The sequence below is a fragment of the Ipomoea triloba genome, chromosome 1 (genome assembly GCF_003576645.1).
Source record: "Ipomoea triloba cultivar NCNSP0323 chromosome 1, ASM357664v1".
NCBI lineage: Eukaryota > Viridiplantae > Streptophyta > Magnoliopsida > Solanales > Convolvulaceae > Ipomoea > Ipomoea triloba.
The window spans coordinates 32,555,327-32,571,214 of NC_044916.1; the positions used below are offsets into that span (position 1 = coordinate 32,555,327).

The window sequence follows — 15,888 nt, forward strand, 5'->3', positions numbered from 1 at the left end:
TTCCATAGGCTCCTGGCATGTGTCTCATTAATAATGTGGTTTAAAACATTATCTTCAACCCACTGTCGAATATATCCACAAACTTGTTGGTGCTCAAAGTCCCACTCCTCATCTGACATATTTTCAGGCTTTGCACTTGCAAACACAGGTAGATGTAACTTTTTCACGAACAGGAGATCCTTCATCTTGGCTTTCCAAATGTGATAATTTCTACCATTCAATCGTACCATATTACTCATATTTGTTTCCATCTCAAATATATCCAATTAACAACAAAGGCTGTCAAAAAATACCAAATCAACAACCAGGGCTCTGATACCACTTTGTTGGGAAAAATCCCACCTCCTGTGACAATTAAAAATCACAAGATCAACACGGTACACAAATACGAGATAATACACAATAGCCCAAAAATAAATATGAACACAAGAAACACAAGATTTACGTGGAAAACCCCAAAACCACGGGGAAAAACCACGGGCCACCAACAACAACAATTTCCACTATATCACAAATCTCGGGTACAAAGTTTTAGGCTACCACACGAGCCATACATCCACAAATCATCAAATACAATAACTCCTAGGCCAAAACATTCTTATAATATTCACAGGCTAAAAGGAATAATATCTCGTACTCAAAATATTCAACTACCACGAACAAGGTAAAATGAATACAAATATTACGAGATTATCCAAAGAGATGCCTGGAATAAATACAAGCTGACCTCAAATATTTGATGAAGATAGTACCCAAGAACTAGGCAAACCCACGACAAAATAGCACGGCAAAACTGCACCAAAGATGAAGGAGAAAATAGTTTGTTCCTTCTACTGATGAACCGCCGAACGCCAAAAGAAGAGGAAGAAGAAAAATGAGTTTTTCTTCCTCTGCTGAACTGCCGAACTCACTGCCTCTCTGTGTTTTTTTTTTTTCTTCTGTTGGCCGAAAAAGAGAGAAGAATGGGAATGAAAAATAATTCACTCCACTTGCTGCCTCTCTACTGCGGAACACAACAAAAAAATGGGAATAATGCATGCTTGCTTGCTTTTCCACTTGCTGACAAAGTAAACACTACCAAATGCTTCCCACTACATTTTATTTGTTGTTTTCTTTGTTTGTCTTTATGCTGCCAGCTCAATTCTCACATAGGAGGGACCCCAACATTAATTTCATTCACTTATAGGCTTGTTTTTGATCACCCTCAATTAACATAACTTATTGCTATACTCTCTCTCACATTTCCCTCTATTTAAATTCTTCATTTCTCACATTACCTCACCACCTTCTAAACAATCTCTCAACTCCGATCCCTTAGTTAAGGTTAAGAAAAAGATCGAATTTTCAATGAAAATTAGGGCTGGAAGTTTCATTACCATTTTTGTGTGGGCAGTACTATGTTTCGTGTTCTTTAACGAAGCATTAGCGACAGGTGTTACAACTTTTAATGTTGTCGACTTAGGAGCGGAACCCGACGGCGAAACGGACGCGGCCGAGATTTTCCAACGGGCGTGGTGTGCAGCTTGTGGGTCCCCGGATCCGGCCAAGATTTATGTGCCGGAGGGAATGTTTTTGATCCGGCAAGCATATTTTAGCGGGCCTTGCGAGAACAACAACATTGTCTTTGAAATTTGGGGCACCCTTGTTGCTCCTTCCGATTACAACGTCATCGGCAATGACGATAACTGGCTGGCGTTTGAACATGTTGACGGAGTTGCCATCATCGGCGGCAAACTTTACGGTCAAGGCGCCGGCCTCTGGGCTTGTAAGGATTCCGGCAACGAATGTCCCAAGGGCGCAACGGTACGTCTGATCTCTATATATTATTTAATTAACATCTTCCCTAGCTTCAAAAAATATAATCATCTATACCAGCATATATTACTCTTTTTTTTTTATTGGTAGTATAAGAAATATTAATGGGCATTTTTTTTTGGAATGTGACAGTTACATTTTTTTTGGCTAGTGGCGGAAGTGGGGGAGTTTTAAAAAACTTTTACTATACTATCACTTCTAATAAAGTATTGTTAATAAGGTATTAGTTAATACTTGACAATGTTTAATGTAGATGTTTAATTTTTAATTGAAACAAATTTTTGGGTGTTCTTTATTACGGAGTAGTTATTAGTGAAATATAATAAAAAGGAAAATTTATAGTCCAGTTGTCCTCTTAGAACTGTTTTTGATATTTTTTATTTGAGCTGATCAACTATAGATAATCTAACTTTATTTATCTTATAAATCAAAATGATATATAATAGTGTTATATTTTGTGGGACGATAAAATTTTTTTTCTAGTTTTTAAATATATTGGAACCATATTATATTCCAGTACATTGGAATGTATGTTAAGGAATAACAACAATATAATGTATATATATATGGAGTTCAAACATTTGACCAAAAACATACAAAACCCAATAACTGATCAGAAAAAAAAAAAAAAAGTGTTGTATAAAACCTAGCTTTCACGAAAATGACAAATGGAGGCAGTGAAATAGAAACGAAAGCAGATGGATTATATTACGCAAACCTCTTTAACGGTTTCTTTAATTTATTGTGAGATACTAAAGTTGTTGGTCCACTTTTGTTTCTATCTATTCTTGTTTTTGTATGTAATAATTTCTTTGTTTTTAATTTGTCCTCAATGAATATGACATTACAGAACTTGTCAATTACAAACTCAAAAAACGTTGTCGTCACTGGGCTGCTTTCCCTAAACAGCCAAATGTTCCACGTCGTCGTCAACCGGTGCGGTAGGGTAACGATGCAAGACATTGAAATCAAGGCCCCCGGAGACAGTCCCAACACAGATGGAATTCATGTTCAATTATCATATGATGTTACTATACTCAACTCTAAAATAACAACCGGAGATGACTGCATCTCAATTGGACCGGGTGCAAAAAATTTGTGGATGGAAAATATTTTATGTGGACCTGGCCATGGTGTTAGGTAAAATTACATACCTATCTAGAGTTTTTAATTACAAACTCGATGCTAGTATATATATTAATATTGGCAAAAACTTTTAGGGTGCGTTTGGTTCGCACATGGGAATCGGAATCGGAATGGGTATCAAATACTTGGTAAGGGTAATGGGTTTTGGTGAAAGTATTTAGCATGTTTGGTAGTTGGGTGGAATGAGAATGATTATTAATAGTTCGGGAAGAAATGAGGAAGTGAAATGAAACCCTTATTTAATAAGGGTATGGGTTTTCTCATTAATGGGGTATTCCAAACCCATAGTAGCATTCTCAAAACCTATCAACCAAACACTAACAATCACTTTCATACCCATTCCCTATGCCTAAACCCCCAACCAAACACACCCTTAATTTGTGCATATTTTTTTTTGAAGCATTGGGAGTTTGGCCAAGAATTTAAAAGAAAAAGGGGTGCAGAATGTGACGTTGAAAACAGCTACGTTCAAGAACACACAAAACGGAGTGAGAATAAAAGCTTGGGGTAGACCAAGTAAAGGGTTTGCCAGAAAAATCGTTTTCAAAGATTTAAAAATGAGGAATGTCCACAACCCCATTCTCATCGACCAAAACTATTGCCCAGACAATAAAAATTGTCCGGGTCAGGTAACANAGTTTGTTCCTTCTACTGATGAACCGCCGAACGCCAAAAGAATAGGAAGAAGAAAAATGAGTTTTTCTTCCTCTGCTGAACTGCCGAACTCACTGCCTCTCTGTGTTTTTTTTTTTTTTTTTTTGTTGGCCGAAAAAGAGAGAAGAATGGGAATGAAAAATAATTCACTCCACTTGCTGCCTCTCTACTGCGGAACACAACAAAAAAATGGGAATAATGCATGCTTGCTTGCTTTTCCACTTGCTGACAAAGTAAACACTACCAAATGCTTCCCACTACATTTTATTTGTTGTTTTCTTTGTTTGTCTTTATGCTGCCAGCTCAATTCTCACATAGGAGGGACCCCAACATATCTCCCCCTACCGACTATGTGAAAGTAATCACCAACTCGGCGATAGAGCAACGAACCTCAGGCCATTGTCCCTTTTGCTCACTCTCCACAACTTCTTCATAAGACTCATGTTTTCTCCCCCTTCAGTCAAAAGCACATACTGACTAGAAGAATAACGAGTAGATGGTATCCGCTCCCTAACAGACCTTCTCGGAAGATCAACTGGAACCTGCGAAGGAACCTCCTGTTCCTGGTGCACAACATCATCAACATGACCATCTACATTAGCTGCATCATCCTGATATTCTGGTACAAGATCACCATTCTGAACATTTTCCTGAACCTCATCAACATCATGTGTACCTCTGTGGTAAACTGGCTCAATGTCAACCAAACTTCCACTAGCATGAGATTCTGGCTCTTTCACTTTGTCAATATTCTCAATGGTTTGATTTTCAAAGAACACTACATCACGACTTCTGACTAGCTTCTTCTGAACTGGATCATACAGCCTGTAGCCAAATTCATCAAACCCATAACCAATGAAAATGCACTCTCTAGTCTTCGAATCCAACTTAGATCTCTCATCTCTTGGAACATGCACAAATGCCTTACAACCGAAGACTTTAAGGTGATCGTAAGAAACTTCCTTTCCACACCAAACTTTATCAGGAACTTCATTTTTCAAAGCAACAACGGGAGATAAATTGATAACATGAACAGCTGTGGAAACTGCCTCAGCCCAGAAAGAACTAGGCAACTTTGCATCATCAAGCATACATCTGACTCTCTCCATAATAGTCCGGTTCATCCTTTCTGCTAAGCCATTTAACTGAGGTGTCTTAGGAGGAGTTTTCTGATGCCTGATACCGTACCTTCTGCAATACTCATCAAACGGTCCACAATATTCACCGCCATTATCAGTACGGATGCACTTCAATTTCTTCCCTGTCTGTCTCTCAACAAGGGCATGAAACTCTTTAAATACACCAAGCACATCACTTTTGTGCTTCAAAGTATAGACCCAGAGTTTCCTAGAATAGTCATCAATAAAGGTTACAAAGTAAACTGCACCTCCGAGTGACCTAACCTTCATTGGTCCACACACATCAGAATGTATCAACTCAAGTGGCTGTGATTTTCTTGAAGGAGGATGGCTCATGAAAGAAACCCTTCTCTGTTTTCCAGCCAAGCAGTGAACACACTTGTCCAATCTAGCTTCTTTAACCCTAGAAAGCTTACTCTTCTTGGCAAGATAATCAATCCCCTTCACACTCATGTGACTAAGTCGTTTATGCCACAATTCTGATACACATTCTTTTTCTACCACATTCACTGAATCATCAGAAATAGAACTTTGCAAAGAGTACAAGTTAGAATGCTTGTTACCTCGTGCAACAACCAGCGAGCCTTTAGTGATTTTCCAATGCCCATCACCAAAGAAACAACAGAAACCATCATCATCAAGTTTTCCTGTAGAAATAAGATTCAGTCTGATATCTGGTGCATGCTTGACATCTTTAAGTACCAAAATTGCGCCATTGCTTGTCTCAAGGCAAACTGTACCGGTACCCGTCACCTTCACCTGACCATCATCACCCATTCTAAGCTCTCCAAAGTCACCTGGAGTATATGAAGAAAAGAATTCCTTCCTTGGTGTAACATGGTAGGCTGCACCTGAATCCACAATCCAAGTTGTCTCATGGCATGCAACGTTGATGGCATTCTCATCAAAAGCAACTAGTAAGTCTGCTCTAACTACTGTTGCAACTTGGTTCTCGGTATCACCATCATTCTCGTCTTGCTTCTTATCTCTTTTCAACTTGAAGCAATACTTCCTGATGTGCCCTTTCTTGCCACAATAATGACATTCAATATCTCTACCTTTCTGACCCCTTTGATTGTTTCTCCCCCTATAATCTGTAACCAAAATATCTGACTGCGAAATAGAAGTAGAAGTGTCTTGAGATCTTCTCCTTGCTTCCTCATTCAAGATACCACTCTTAACATATTCCATGGTCACAACACCGTTGGGAGCTGAATTGGTCAAAGAAACCCGAAATGTTTCCCAAGAATCTGGTAGAGTGTTAAGCAACCAGAGACCAAGTACCTCATCCTCAAATTTGATGCCCATACCGGACAACTGATCAAGAACGCCCTGAAAATCATTAACATAATCATTGATCAATGTTCCTTCACTGTATCTTATATTCATCAACTGCTTCAACAAAAATAACTTATTATTGCCTGTCTTAGAAGCATACAAGGTTTCAAGTTTATTCCATAGGCTCCTGGCATGTGTCTCATTAATAATGTGGTTTAAAACATTATCTTCAACCCACTGTCGAATATATCCACAAACTTGTTGGTGCTCAAAGTCCCACTCCTCATCTGACATATTTTCAGGCTTTGCACTTGCAAACACAGGTAGATGTAACTTTTTCACGAACAGGAGATCCTTCATCTTGGCTTTCCAAATGTGATAATTTCTACCATTCAATCGTACCATATTACTCATATTTGTTTCCATCTCAAATATATCCAATTAACAACAAAGGCTGTCAAAAAATACCAAATCAACAACCAGGGCTCTGATACCACTTTGTTGGGAAAAATCCCACCTCCTGTGACAATTAAAAATCACAAGACCAACACGGTACACAAATACGAGATAATACACAATAGCCCAAAAATAAATATGAACACAAGAAACACAAGATTTACGTGGAAAACCCCAAAACCACGGGGAAAAACCACGGGCCACCAACAACAACAATTTCCACTATATCACAAATCTCGGGTACAAAGTTTTAGGCTACCACACGAGCCATACATCCACAAATCATCAAATACAATAACTCCTAGGCCAAAACATTCTTATAATATTCACAGGCTAAAATGAATAATATCTCGTACTCAAAATATTCAACTACCACGAACAAGGTAAAATGAATACAAATATTACGAGATTATCCAAAGAGATGCCTGGAATAAATACAAGCTGACCTCAAATATTTGATGAAGATAGTACCCAAGAACTAGGCAAACCCACGACAGAATAGCACGGCAAAACTGCACCAAAGATGAAGGAGAAAATAGTTTGTTCCTTCTACTGATGAACCGCCGAACGCCAAAAGAATAGGAAGAAGAAAAATGAGTTTTTCTTCCTCTGCTGAACTGCCGAACTCACTGCCTCTCTGTGTTTTTTTTTTTTTTTTTTTTGTTGGCCGAAAAAGAGAGAAGAATGGGAATGAAAAATAATTCACTCCACTTGCTGCCTCTCTACTGCGGAACACAACAAAAAAATGGGAATAATGCATGCTTGCTTGCTTTTCCACTTGCTGACAAAGTAAACACTACCAAATGCTTCCCACTACATTTTATTTGTTGTTTTCTTTGTTTGTCTTTATGCTGCCAGCTCAATTCTCACATAGGAGGGACCCCAACATTAATTTCATTCACTTATAGGCTTGTTTTTGATCACCCTCAATTAACATAACTTATTGCTATACTCTCTCTCACATTTCCCTCTATTTAAATTCTTCATTTCTCACATTACCTCACCACCTTCTAAACAATCTCTCAACTCCGATCCCTTAGTTAAGGTTAAGAAAAAGATCGAATTTTCAATGAAAATTAGGGCTGGAAGTTTCATTACCATTTTTGTGTGGGCAGTACTATGTTTCGTGTTCTTTAACGAAGCATTAGCGACAGGTGTTACAACTTTTAATGTTGTCGACTTAGGAGCGGAACCCGACGGCGAAACGGACGCGGCCGAGATTTTCCAACGGGCGTGGTGTGCAGCTTGTGGGTCCCCGGATCCGGCCAAGATTTATGTGCCGGAGGGAATGTTTTTGATCCGGCAAGCATATTTTAGCGGGCCTTGCGAGAACAACAACATTGTCTTTGAAATTTGGGGCACCCTTGTTGCTCCTTCCGATTACAACGTCATCGGCAATGACGATAACTGGCTGGCGTTTGAACATGTTGACGGAGTTGCCATCATCGGCGGCAAACTTTACGGTCAAGGCGCCGGCCTCTGGGCTTGTAAGGATTCCGGCAACGAATGTCCCAAGGGCGCAACGGTACGTCTGATCTCTATATATTATTTAATTAACATCTTCCCTAGCTTCAAAAAATATAATCATCTATACCAGCATATATTACTCTTTTTTTTTTATTGGTAGTATAAGAAATATTAATGGGCATTTTTTTTTGGAATGTGACAGTTACATTTTTTTTGGCTAGTGGCGGAAGTGGGGGAGTTTTAAAAAACTTTTACTATACTATCACTTCTAATAAAGTATTGTTAATAAGGTATTAGTTAATACTTGACAATGTTTAATGTAGATGTTTAATTTTTAATTGAAACAAATTTTTGGGTGTTCTTTATTACGGAGTAGTTATTAGTGAAATATAATAAAAAGGAAAATTTATAGTCCAGTTGTCCTCTTAGAACTGTTTTTGATATTTTTTATTTGAGCTGATCAACTATAGATAATCTAACTTTATTTATCTTATAAATCAAAATGATATATAATAGTGTTATATTTTGTGGGACGATAAAATTTTTTTTCTAGTTTTTAAATATATTGGAACCATATTATATTCCAGTACATTGGAATGTATGTTAAGGAATAACAACAATATAATGTATATATATATGGAGTTCAAACATTTGACCAAAAACATACAAAACCCAATAACTGATCAGAAAAAAAAAAAAAAAGTGTTGTATAAAACCTAGCTTTCACGAAAATGACAAATGGAGGCAGTGAAATAGAAACGAAAGCAGATGGATTATATTACGCAAACCTCTTTAACGGTTTCTTTAATTTATTGTGAGATACTAAAGTTGTTGGTCCACTTTTGTTTCTATCTATTCTTGTTTTTGTATGTAATAATTTCTTTGTTTTTAATTTGTCCTCAATGAATATGACATTACAGAACTTGTCAATTACAAACTCAAAAAACGTTGTCGTCACTGGGCTGCTTTCCCTAAACAGCCAAATGTTCCACGTCGTCGTCAACCGGTGCGGTAGGGTAACGATGCAAGACATTGAAATCAAGGCCCCCGGAGACAGTCCCAACACAGATGGAATTCATGTTCAATTATCATATGATGTTACTATACTCAACTCTAAAATAACAACCGGAGATGACTGCATCTCAATTGGACCGGGTGCAAAAAATTTGTGGATGGAAAATATTTTATGTGGACCTGGCCATGGTGTTAGGTAAAATTACATACCTATCTAGAGTTTTTAATTACAAACTCGATGCTAGTATATATATTAATATTGGCAAAAACTTTTAGGGTGCGTTTGGTTCGCACATGGGAATCGGAATCGGAATGGGTATCAAATACTTGGTAAGGGTAATGGGTTTTGGTGAAAGTATTTAGCATGTTTGGTAGTTGGGTGGAATGAGAATGATTATTAATAGTTCGGGAAGAAATGAGGAAGTGAAATGAAACCCTTATTTAATAAGGGTATGGGTTTTCTCATTAATGGGGTATTCCAAACCCATAGTAGCATTCTCAAAACCTATCAACCAAACACTAACAATCACTTTCATACCCATTCCCTATGCCTAAACCCCCAACCAAACACACCCTTAATTTGTGCATATTTTTTTTTGAAGCATTGGGAGTTTGGCCAAGAATTTAAAAGAAAAAGGGGTGCAGAATGTGACGTTGAAAACAGCTACGTTCAAGAACACACAAAACGGAGTGAGAATAAAAGCTTGGGGTAGACCAAGTAAAGGGTTTGCCAGAAAAATCGTTTTCAAAGATTTAAAAATGAGGAATGTCCACAACCCCATTCTCATCGACCAAAACTATTGCCCAGACAATAAAAATTGTCCGGGTCAGGTAACAAAATAACTCTCCTTTTTTTTTTTATCTAGCTACAAGCATCGACACACACATAAAATAATAAATATACAGTCTTGGCAGGCATTAACTTAAACTTTGTTTAATTGTTACTTTAGGCTTCGGGAGTGAAAATTAGGGATGTAACGTACCAGAACATCGTGGGAACGTCTGCAACAGAGGTAGCGGTGAAGTTCGATTGTAGCAAGAAGAACCCCTGCAAGAGAATAAGAATGAGTAACGTAAAGCTGAAGTTCAAAAAGAAAAGGGCTCGAGCTTCTTGTGCATACGTTGCGGGAGAGGCTTATGGCCAAATCGAGCCTTCCAGTTGTCTCTAGGAATGGAAATTCGATCGAGCAATATAACGCAAGAAGTAGGAATATAAATATATAATTAGTGCATTATATTATGCATGTATGTAACTGATAAGTTCGGAGGTGCAACCACGCCATGGGCGAATGTAGATGAGCTCACTTCCGGCGTCAGCTTGCATTGTTTATTAACAATGGAATTAATCTATGATTAGTTCATTAATGACTCCTAAGCTATACTCTCGCGCGCCTTTGTCCTAGCTAGCTAGCTAGGCCTTCTAGGCCTAATAATATCTAATCTTGATCGATCTTCAAGTTAAATGAATTGATTGGATTAACAACTCTTAAGCTATGATCTTTTAGGCCGTCTAAGTCAACTTTGTCACATTATATTGCTTGTAATAAAAGGTGAAATCGCCAATCTCCACACCCCTACCCAACAATTTGTGGAGGAACTTGGTCACACTGCTTCCTCAGTTCCTCGTGTCACATCATGATTTACAAGGTATATATATTACCCCTTAATGATGTTTAATCCTATTGACTTATAACCGTAAGACTAATTAATTATATGTAGTTGTAGCTAGCTAAGGTAGAAAAATTACAATTATACTGTGATAATATATATATATATATATATATATATACACACACACTCTGATTTGCAACATTATATATAATTCTAGAGAAAAATAGGAGGAATTAAAAACATTACACATATAAACATTAAGCATAAGAGCTAGCTAGCCAATAAGATATATAAGAATTGGAATATATGCGGGCAGTGCTGCGTTTTTCATGGATCTGATGTCTAAATAAGTAGAACAGTAGATCGTATATAGGTGGACTATATATGTTGCCATTAATCCACCGCACATGCACTTCTCAAGACTTCATCATTTCGTGATTCCACCGTACATATATAAGTACTACGCCACCTGCAAACTTTATTTTTTAATTAATTAATAACTTAGCTTAGATCCAAACTAAGCATTGGGTTACGTTGCTGCAACGTAACATTATATAATCCGCATGGAACCATTCAAAAACTGATACGCTCATTCTTGATTATATTCTTCTAGCTCGATCCTCTTCGTTCTTCTTTCTGGAATCAGCACTCACTTAAAATAGCTAGTTACGAGGTTAGGTTTTCTCGAAAACCTAGCCAAGATGCGGGCGTTTATGTTTTTGTTCACCTTCTTCGCGTTTATGCTAGTGTCTCCTAGCTTGGCCGTGAATGTGGTTGGCTACGGTGCTAGAGGAGATGGTAGAACGGACTCCACGGCGGCGTTCCACCGCGCTTGGGCGGCCGCATGTCGTTCCGCTAGGCCGGCGGTGGTTTACGTGCCGCGGGGGTTGTTCTTGATTCGGCCCGTTGCTTTTAACGGGCCTTGCCGGAGTAGAATCACCTTCCGAATCGACGGCACCCTCGTCGCTCCCCGCAACATTTACGCCATTGGCAATTCCGAATTCTGGATTTTGTTTTATAAGGTCAGTGGGCTCTCACTCCAGGGTGGAACCATTGACGCTAGGGGCAATGGTTTCTGGAATTGTCGCACTAGAGGCCAAAACTGTCCACGTGGATCAAGGGTAAGTCCATAACACCATAATAAATTTCTTTTTTTTTGAGTGACAAAAAAAATTTACAATATTGTCTAAATTGTCCATAATTGATGGACTCTAACTAAGAAGACTAATAGTTAAAAGTTAAATTGTAATCACCTTATGATTACTAAGTCAACTGACCAACTTGGTTAAGATTAAGTTGTCTCTGAAATTTCATTATTACATTTATCTTTGAATCTCCAGTTTTGTGTATCAAATTTAACTAGTGAATTAAACTTATTTTTTTATACAGTCATTGACAATAATGCACTCGAACAACGTTGTTGTTAGCGGTTTAAGATCATTTAACAGTCAGACGATTCACATAGCAGTTGGACATAGCAGGGACGTGAAGTTACAGAATGTGAGAATAAGAGCTCCAAGTGGAAGTCCCAACACAGATGGTATACACGTACAGAGCTCCATGGGCGTTACAATCACAGACAGTGTAATAAAGACTGGAGATGACTGCATCTCAATAGGCCCAGGCGCCATGAATTTGTGGATACAAAGGATTGGTTGCGGCCCGGGACACGGCATCAGGTATATATAAAATCAATAAATTTTATACATATACTAGATTTGACATTTTTGCCCAACAATTCACTAGCCACCTAGTGTTGGTGTTGGATCCTTCAGGAATCCGCTCAACAATCTAGTAGTCACCTGGTGGTGCTGGACTTGAATTGACCCTTCACCGACCTCCGCCCAATAGTTTTAAATTATATTATATTATATTCTAACAACAGATGTATTATTATGTACAGTATCGGGAGTCTGGGCAACAGTCACAATGAAGAAGGAGTGGAGAATGTGACAGTGACAAACGTGGTCTTCAGCAGAACTCAAAATGGGGTTAGGGTAAAGTCATGGGGAAGGCCAAGCGGAGGGTACGCCAGAAATCTCCATTTTAGAAACATAGTGATGAGATATGTTGCAAACCCCATCATTATAGACCAGCAATACTGCCCCAATGGCGGCTGTGCACGACAGGTAATCCCAATTCAACTAACTAACACTACTCCCAAATAAACATGCATGCATTTTTATATAAAATGTACTGTAGTAGTGTTGTGAATGAGAGGAATTATATATATATATTGTTTTAATTTGGTGTACGTTTAGAGTTCTGGGGTGAAAGTTAGTGAAGTGACATACAAGAACATAAAAGGGACGTCGTCGACGCAGGCGGCCATGAAGTTTGAATGCAGTGCGGCAAATCCATGCAGTGGAATCAGACTGCATAACATAAGGCTGAGTTTCGTGGATCGGTTGCGCAGGCCAACTTTGGCTTATTGTAGAAATGCAAAGGGAAGTCATAGTGGCGTAGTCACTCCCAAAACTTGCTTTTCATTTCACAAAACCAAATTAAATATGTAAACTTCATTAATTATGTCGCCCCATCGCCAACAAACAATTACTTAAATCAAATTCATCCAATTATTATTCTCCGATCCTACAACATAATTAGGCTTCAAGTATTTTCTATTCAAGCTTAGCTTGTTAGATTTTATATGTATGGTCAATCTTGATATTTAATTTACTTTGAGCAACTTTTTGAATTTTAGTGTAACCTCGCTCTCCCAAAAAATTAATTAAGTAAACACTTATATGAACTATTTAAAAGGGTCAAATAAGTCAAAATGAACTGATAAACTAACTATGTTACCATACAAGACCTTTAATTAATTTGTAGCAACATTTATACATAGACTTCATAATGAGGTCCTTATACAACATGTACAATAACACATGCATTTTGCACTATGAAGGAGAATCATATATGGACTGTACTATATATATCAGTCTTCTCCCTTCATAAATACACCACTACCCTAAACTAAATTGATCGAAAAGAAAGAAAGAAAGAAAGAAAAAGATAGGAAAATGCTGCTCCGTGCTGGCGTGCCGCATCCGCCGCGCGCCGGCCGGCAACTCATCAGATCGAGCTTGCATTATATATATTATATTGCTTATGTTACAAACAGTTTTCCGGCAAGATAACCCCTCCGGCGCTGCCACCTATGTTCTTGCAGTAGGATTTTGCCTTTGTTTTATCCACATAGGTCAGCTTTATGTCCTGCAACTTAATCCCTCTGCACGGATTACTTGCACTGCAATCAAATTTCATGGCAACCTGTGTCGCTGATGTCCCTTGTATGTTTTGGTACGTCACCCGGCTAATCTTTACCCCCGAGCTCTGTCAATAAAACAAACAAACTCATGACTTTATAAACGCATTTCTTTTTATTTAATTTTTAAACATGGACGTGAATGAATACCTGGCTTGGACAATTTTCATTGTTAGGGCAATAGTTTTGGTCGATGATGATAGGGTTCTGCACGCTCCGCATAACAATGTTGCGGTAGTTGATATTGGTTACATAGCTTGTACTAGGTCTTGCCCATGACTTGATCCTCACTCCATTGTCTGAACCTTTGAAAATTGAGTTTATTAATGTCACGTTTTGGACTCCGTCTTCATTGAAGTCCCTTGCCAGACTCCCAATGCTACATTAGATCAACAAATTATACACAATTAGTACATGTTGTTGGGCGGAGCCCAGTAAAAGGCCAAGTCCAGCACTACTAGGTAAGTAGTAAAATTGTTGGCCTGAGGCCTGAAAGACAAATCCAACCATTGGCCTCTCTAAAACGCGGTGGTATAAAAAATATTTTTAAAAAAATATTTGTGCATTCACTACTAACTATAATTTTAGTGTAGCGGTAGTGCTTGATCTAATTGTTGGGCAAAGCCGGGTGAAGTTATAACTTTTAGATAAGGGTCGTTTAATTCTAACATATGTGACAAAAAAATTAACAGTCACTATTCAAAGAATGTACACTGGCTAAACCCAATCAAGTTATCCATAACAGAAATTAAACTTGTAACTTTGTACTAAGTAACAAGACTAATTTGTATGGGTTGTCCTACCGTAATTAGTTACTTGTATTTTGTATATATGTGGTTTTGATTGATTACCTGACACCGTGTCCAAGCCCACACTGTATTTTCTCCATCCACAGGTTTCGCGTTCCCGGGCCGATTGATATGCAATCGTCTCCGGTGTTAATTGAGGCGCCGGTGATGGTAACTCCGTTGGAGGACTGGACGTGAATGCCGTCAGTGTTGGGACTGTCGCCGGGGGCTATAATTTTCACGTTTTGAACCCTAACGTTGTTGCAGCTGTTGATTACGAGGTGCATTCCTTGGCTGTTCACCGACGTTAAGCCTCTCACCACAACGTTGTTTGCCCAGTTGAATGTTATCGACTGCATTCATTTATACACAATTTTTCACACTAAAAATCTGGACATAAATGAATACAATATAATATATGTTTAGCATATATATATAATATATAAACATAAATGTGTAATTTAACTAGTTGAGATCACATGATTCAATTTGATATCAGAGTCAATCCATGAGACTATGATCCACGTGTTGCTTGAGTATATATATATATATAAATGTACAATTCATCCACCAGTTTAAATTTTAGTTGAGATAGAGCACCCGCTTCGATTATATACAATTACATATACTTAGATGCACGTACCCTGGCAGCGGCAGGGCAATTCTTGCCGGATTTCCGGCAAGCCCAAAGGCCAGCTCCCTTACCGTCGAAACTTCCTCCGATGACCGATAACCGGTCAACGTTAATGAACAATATCCAGTGGTCGTCGTTTCCGAGAGCTCGAAAATCGGAGGGAGCGATGAGCGTTCCATCAATCCTCACAGTAATGGAATTCTTGCATGGCCCCCGAAACTCCGCCGCCTTAATGACGTAACGCCCTTTGGGCACATAAATCATGGCCGCCTTCACTGAGGTGCACGCCGCCACCCACGCCTTGAGGAACGGCTGAGTGGAGTCGGTTTTGCCGTCCGGTTTGGCGCCAAACTGCAACACATTGTACGACGTCGATGCTGCATTTGATGCGCCGATTACACATAATACAGCCGTCAAAATCATTACAAACATAGCCATTTTGGAAGATCGATGACTTAGCTGGAGAGTGGAGGGTGGAGGGAATTAAAGAATGTTTTGGTGGGAGGGATGAGAAAAGTGGCAGTTGAAGAAGGGTTTATATAACTAACGGATTAACTGTACCACTACGTTAAATTATTAGTTATGATTATGAATAAGTTAAGCAATCAATGATTAGTT

At 38.5% G+C, this 15,888-nt stretch overlaps 4 protein-coding genes across 4 annotated transcripts; 3 read left to right on the forward strand and 1 right to left on the reverse strand.

Moving 5' to 3' along the window:
• The first annotated feature begins 1,247 nt into the window (after positions 1 to 1,247).
• Positions 1,248 to 3,971, forward strand: LOC116012607 (polygalacturonase-like). Its single transcript, XM_031252189.1, has 4 exons — positions 1,248 to 1,803; positions 2,666 to 2,955; positions 3,362 to 3,590; positions 3,918 to 3,971. Exons 1-4 carry the CDS (start codon positions 1,348 to 1,350, stop codon positions 3,969 to 3,971), a joined length of 1,029 nt encoding a protein of 342 aa, XP_031108049.1. The 5' UTR covers positions 1,248 to 1,347.
• A 3,486-nt stretch (positions 3,972 to 7,457) lies between these two features.
• On the forward strand, positions 7,458 to 10,459 carry LOC115998626 (polygalacturonase-like). The gene is made up of 4 exons (XM_031238244.1): positions 7,458 to 8,013; positions 8,876 to 9,165; positions 9,572 to 9,800; positions 9,920 to 10,459. The coding sequence occupies exons 1-4, from the start codon at positions 7,558 to 7,560 to the stop codon at positions 10,136 to 10,138; spliced, it is 1,194 nt and encodes a 397-aa protein (XP_031094104.1). The 5' UTR covers positions 7,458 to 7,557; the 3' UTR covers positions 10,139 to 10,459.
• Positions 10,460 to 11,281: 822 nt separating this feature from the next.
• On the forward strand, positions 11,282 to 13,096 carry LOC116012618 (polygalacturonase-like). The gene is made up of 4 exons (XM_031252215.1): positions 11,282 to 11,701; positions 11,970 to 12,259; positions 12,484 to 12,709; positions 12,842 to 13,096. Exons 1-4 carry the CDS (start codon positions 11,282 to 11,284, stop codon positions 13,094 to 13,096), a joined length of 1,191 nt encoding a protein of 396 aa, XP_031108075.1.
• A 598-nt stretch (positions 13,097 to 13,694) lies between these two features.
• On the reverse strand, positions 13,695 to 15,706 carry LOC116026923 (polygalacturonase-like). Its single transcript, XM_031268352.1, has 4 exons — positions 15,280 to 15,706; positions 14,700 to 14,989; positions 13,999 to 14,227; positions 13,695 to 13,916 (listed from the first exon to the last, which is right to left on the reverse strand). Exons 1-4 carry the CDS (start codon positions 15,700 to 15,702, stop codon positions 13,695 to 13,697), a joined length of 1,164 nt encoding a protein of 387 aa, XP_031124212.1. The 5' UTR covers positions 15,703 to 15,706.
• Between the last annotated feature and the right edge of the window lie 182 nt (positions 15,707 to 15,888).

What these genes read in the sequence shown, in the direction of transcription:
- LOC115998626 (XM_031238244.1), top strand. Translation starts at nt 7,558, where the DNA reads ATGAAAATTAGGGCTGGAAGTTTCATTACCATTTTTGTGTGGGCAGTA. An exon ending in AATGTCCCAAGGGCGCAACG is followed by an intron (nt 8,014 to 8,875) that starts GTACGTCTGATC and finishes ATGACATTACAG; the next exon opens with AACTTGTCAATTACAAACTC. An exon ending in ATAAAAATTGTCCGGGTCAG is followed by an intron (nt 9,801 to 9,919) that starts GTAACAAAATAA and finishes TTGTTACTTTAG; the next exon opens with GCTTCGGGAGTGAAAATTAG.
- LOC116012618 (XM_031252215.1), top strand. Translation starts at nt 11,282, where the DNA reads ATGCGGGCGTTTATGTTTTTGTTCACCTTCTTCGCGTTTATGCTAGTG. An exon ending in GGCCCGGGACACGGCATCAG is followed by an intron (nt 12,260 to 12,483) that starts GTATATATAAAA and finishes TATTATGTACAG; the next exon opens with TATCGGGAGTCTGGGCAACA. An exon ending in ATGGCGGCTGTGCACGACAG is followed by an intron (nt 12,710 to 12,841) that starts GTAATCCCAATT and finishes GTGTACGTTTAG; the next exon opens with AGTTCTGGGGTGAAAGTTAG.
- LOC116026923 (XM_031268352.1), bottom strand. Translation starts at nt 15,702, where the DNA reads ATGTTTGTAATGATTTTGACGGCTGTATTATGTGTAATCGGCGCATCA. An exon ending in ATTGCCCTGCCGCTGCCAGG is followed by an intron (nt 14,990 to 15,279) that starts GTACGTGCATCT and finishes AAATGAATGCAG; the next exon opens with TCGATAACATTCAACTGGGC. An exon ending in GGGCTTGGACACGGTGTCAG is followed by an intron (nt 14,228 to 14,699) that starts GTAATCAATCAA and finishes GATCTAATGTAG; the next exon opens with CATTGGGAGTCTGGCAAGGG.
- LOC116012607 (XM_031252189.1), top strand. Translation starts at nt 1,348, where the DNA reads ATGAAAATTAGGGCTGGAAGTTTCATTACCATTTTTGTGTGGGCAGTA. An exon ending in AATGTCCCAAGGGCGCAACG is followed by an intron (nt 1,804 to 2,665) that starts GTACGTCTGATC and finishes ATGACATTACAG; the next exon opens with AACTTGTCAATTACAAACTC. An exon ending in GGACCTGGCCATGGTGTTAG is followed by an intron (nt 2,956 to 3,361) that starts GTAAAATTACAT and finishes TTTTTTTTGAAG; the next exon opens with CATTGGGAGTTTGGCCAAGA.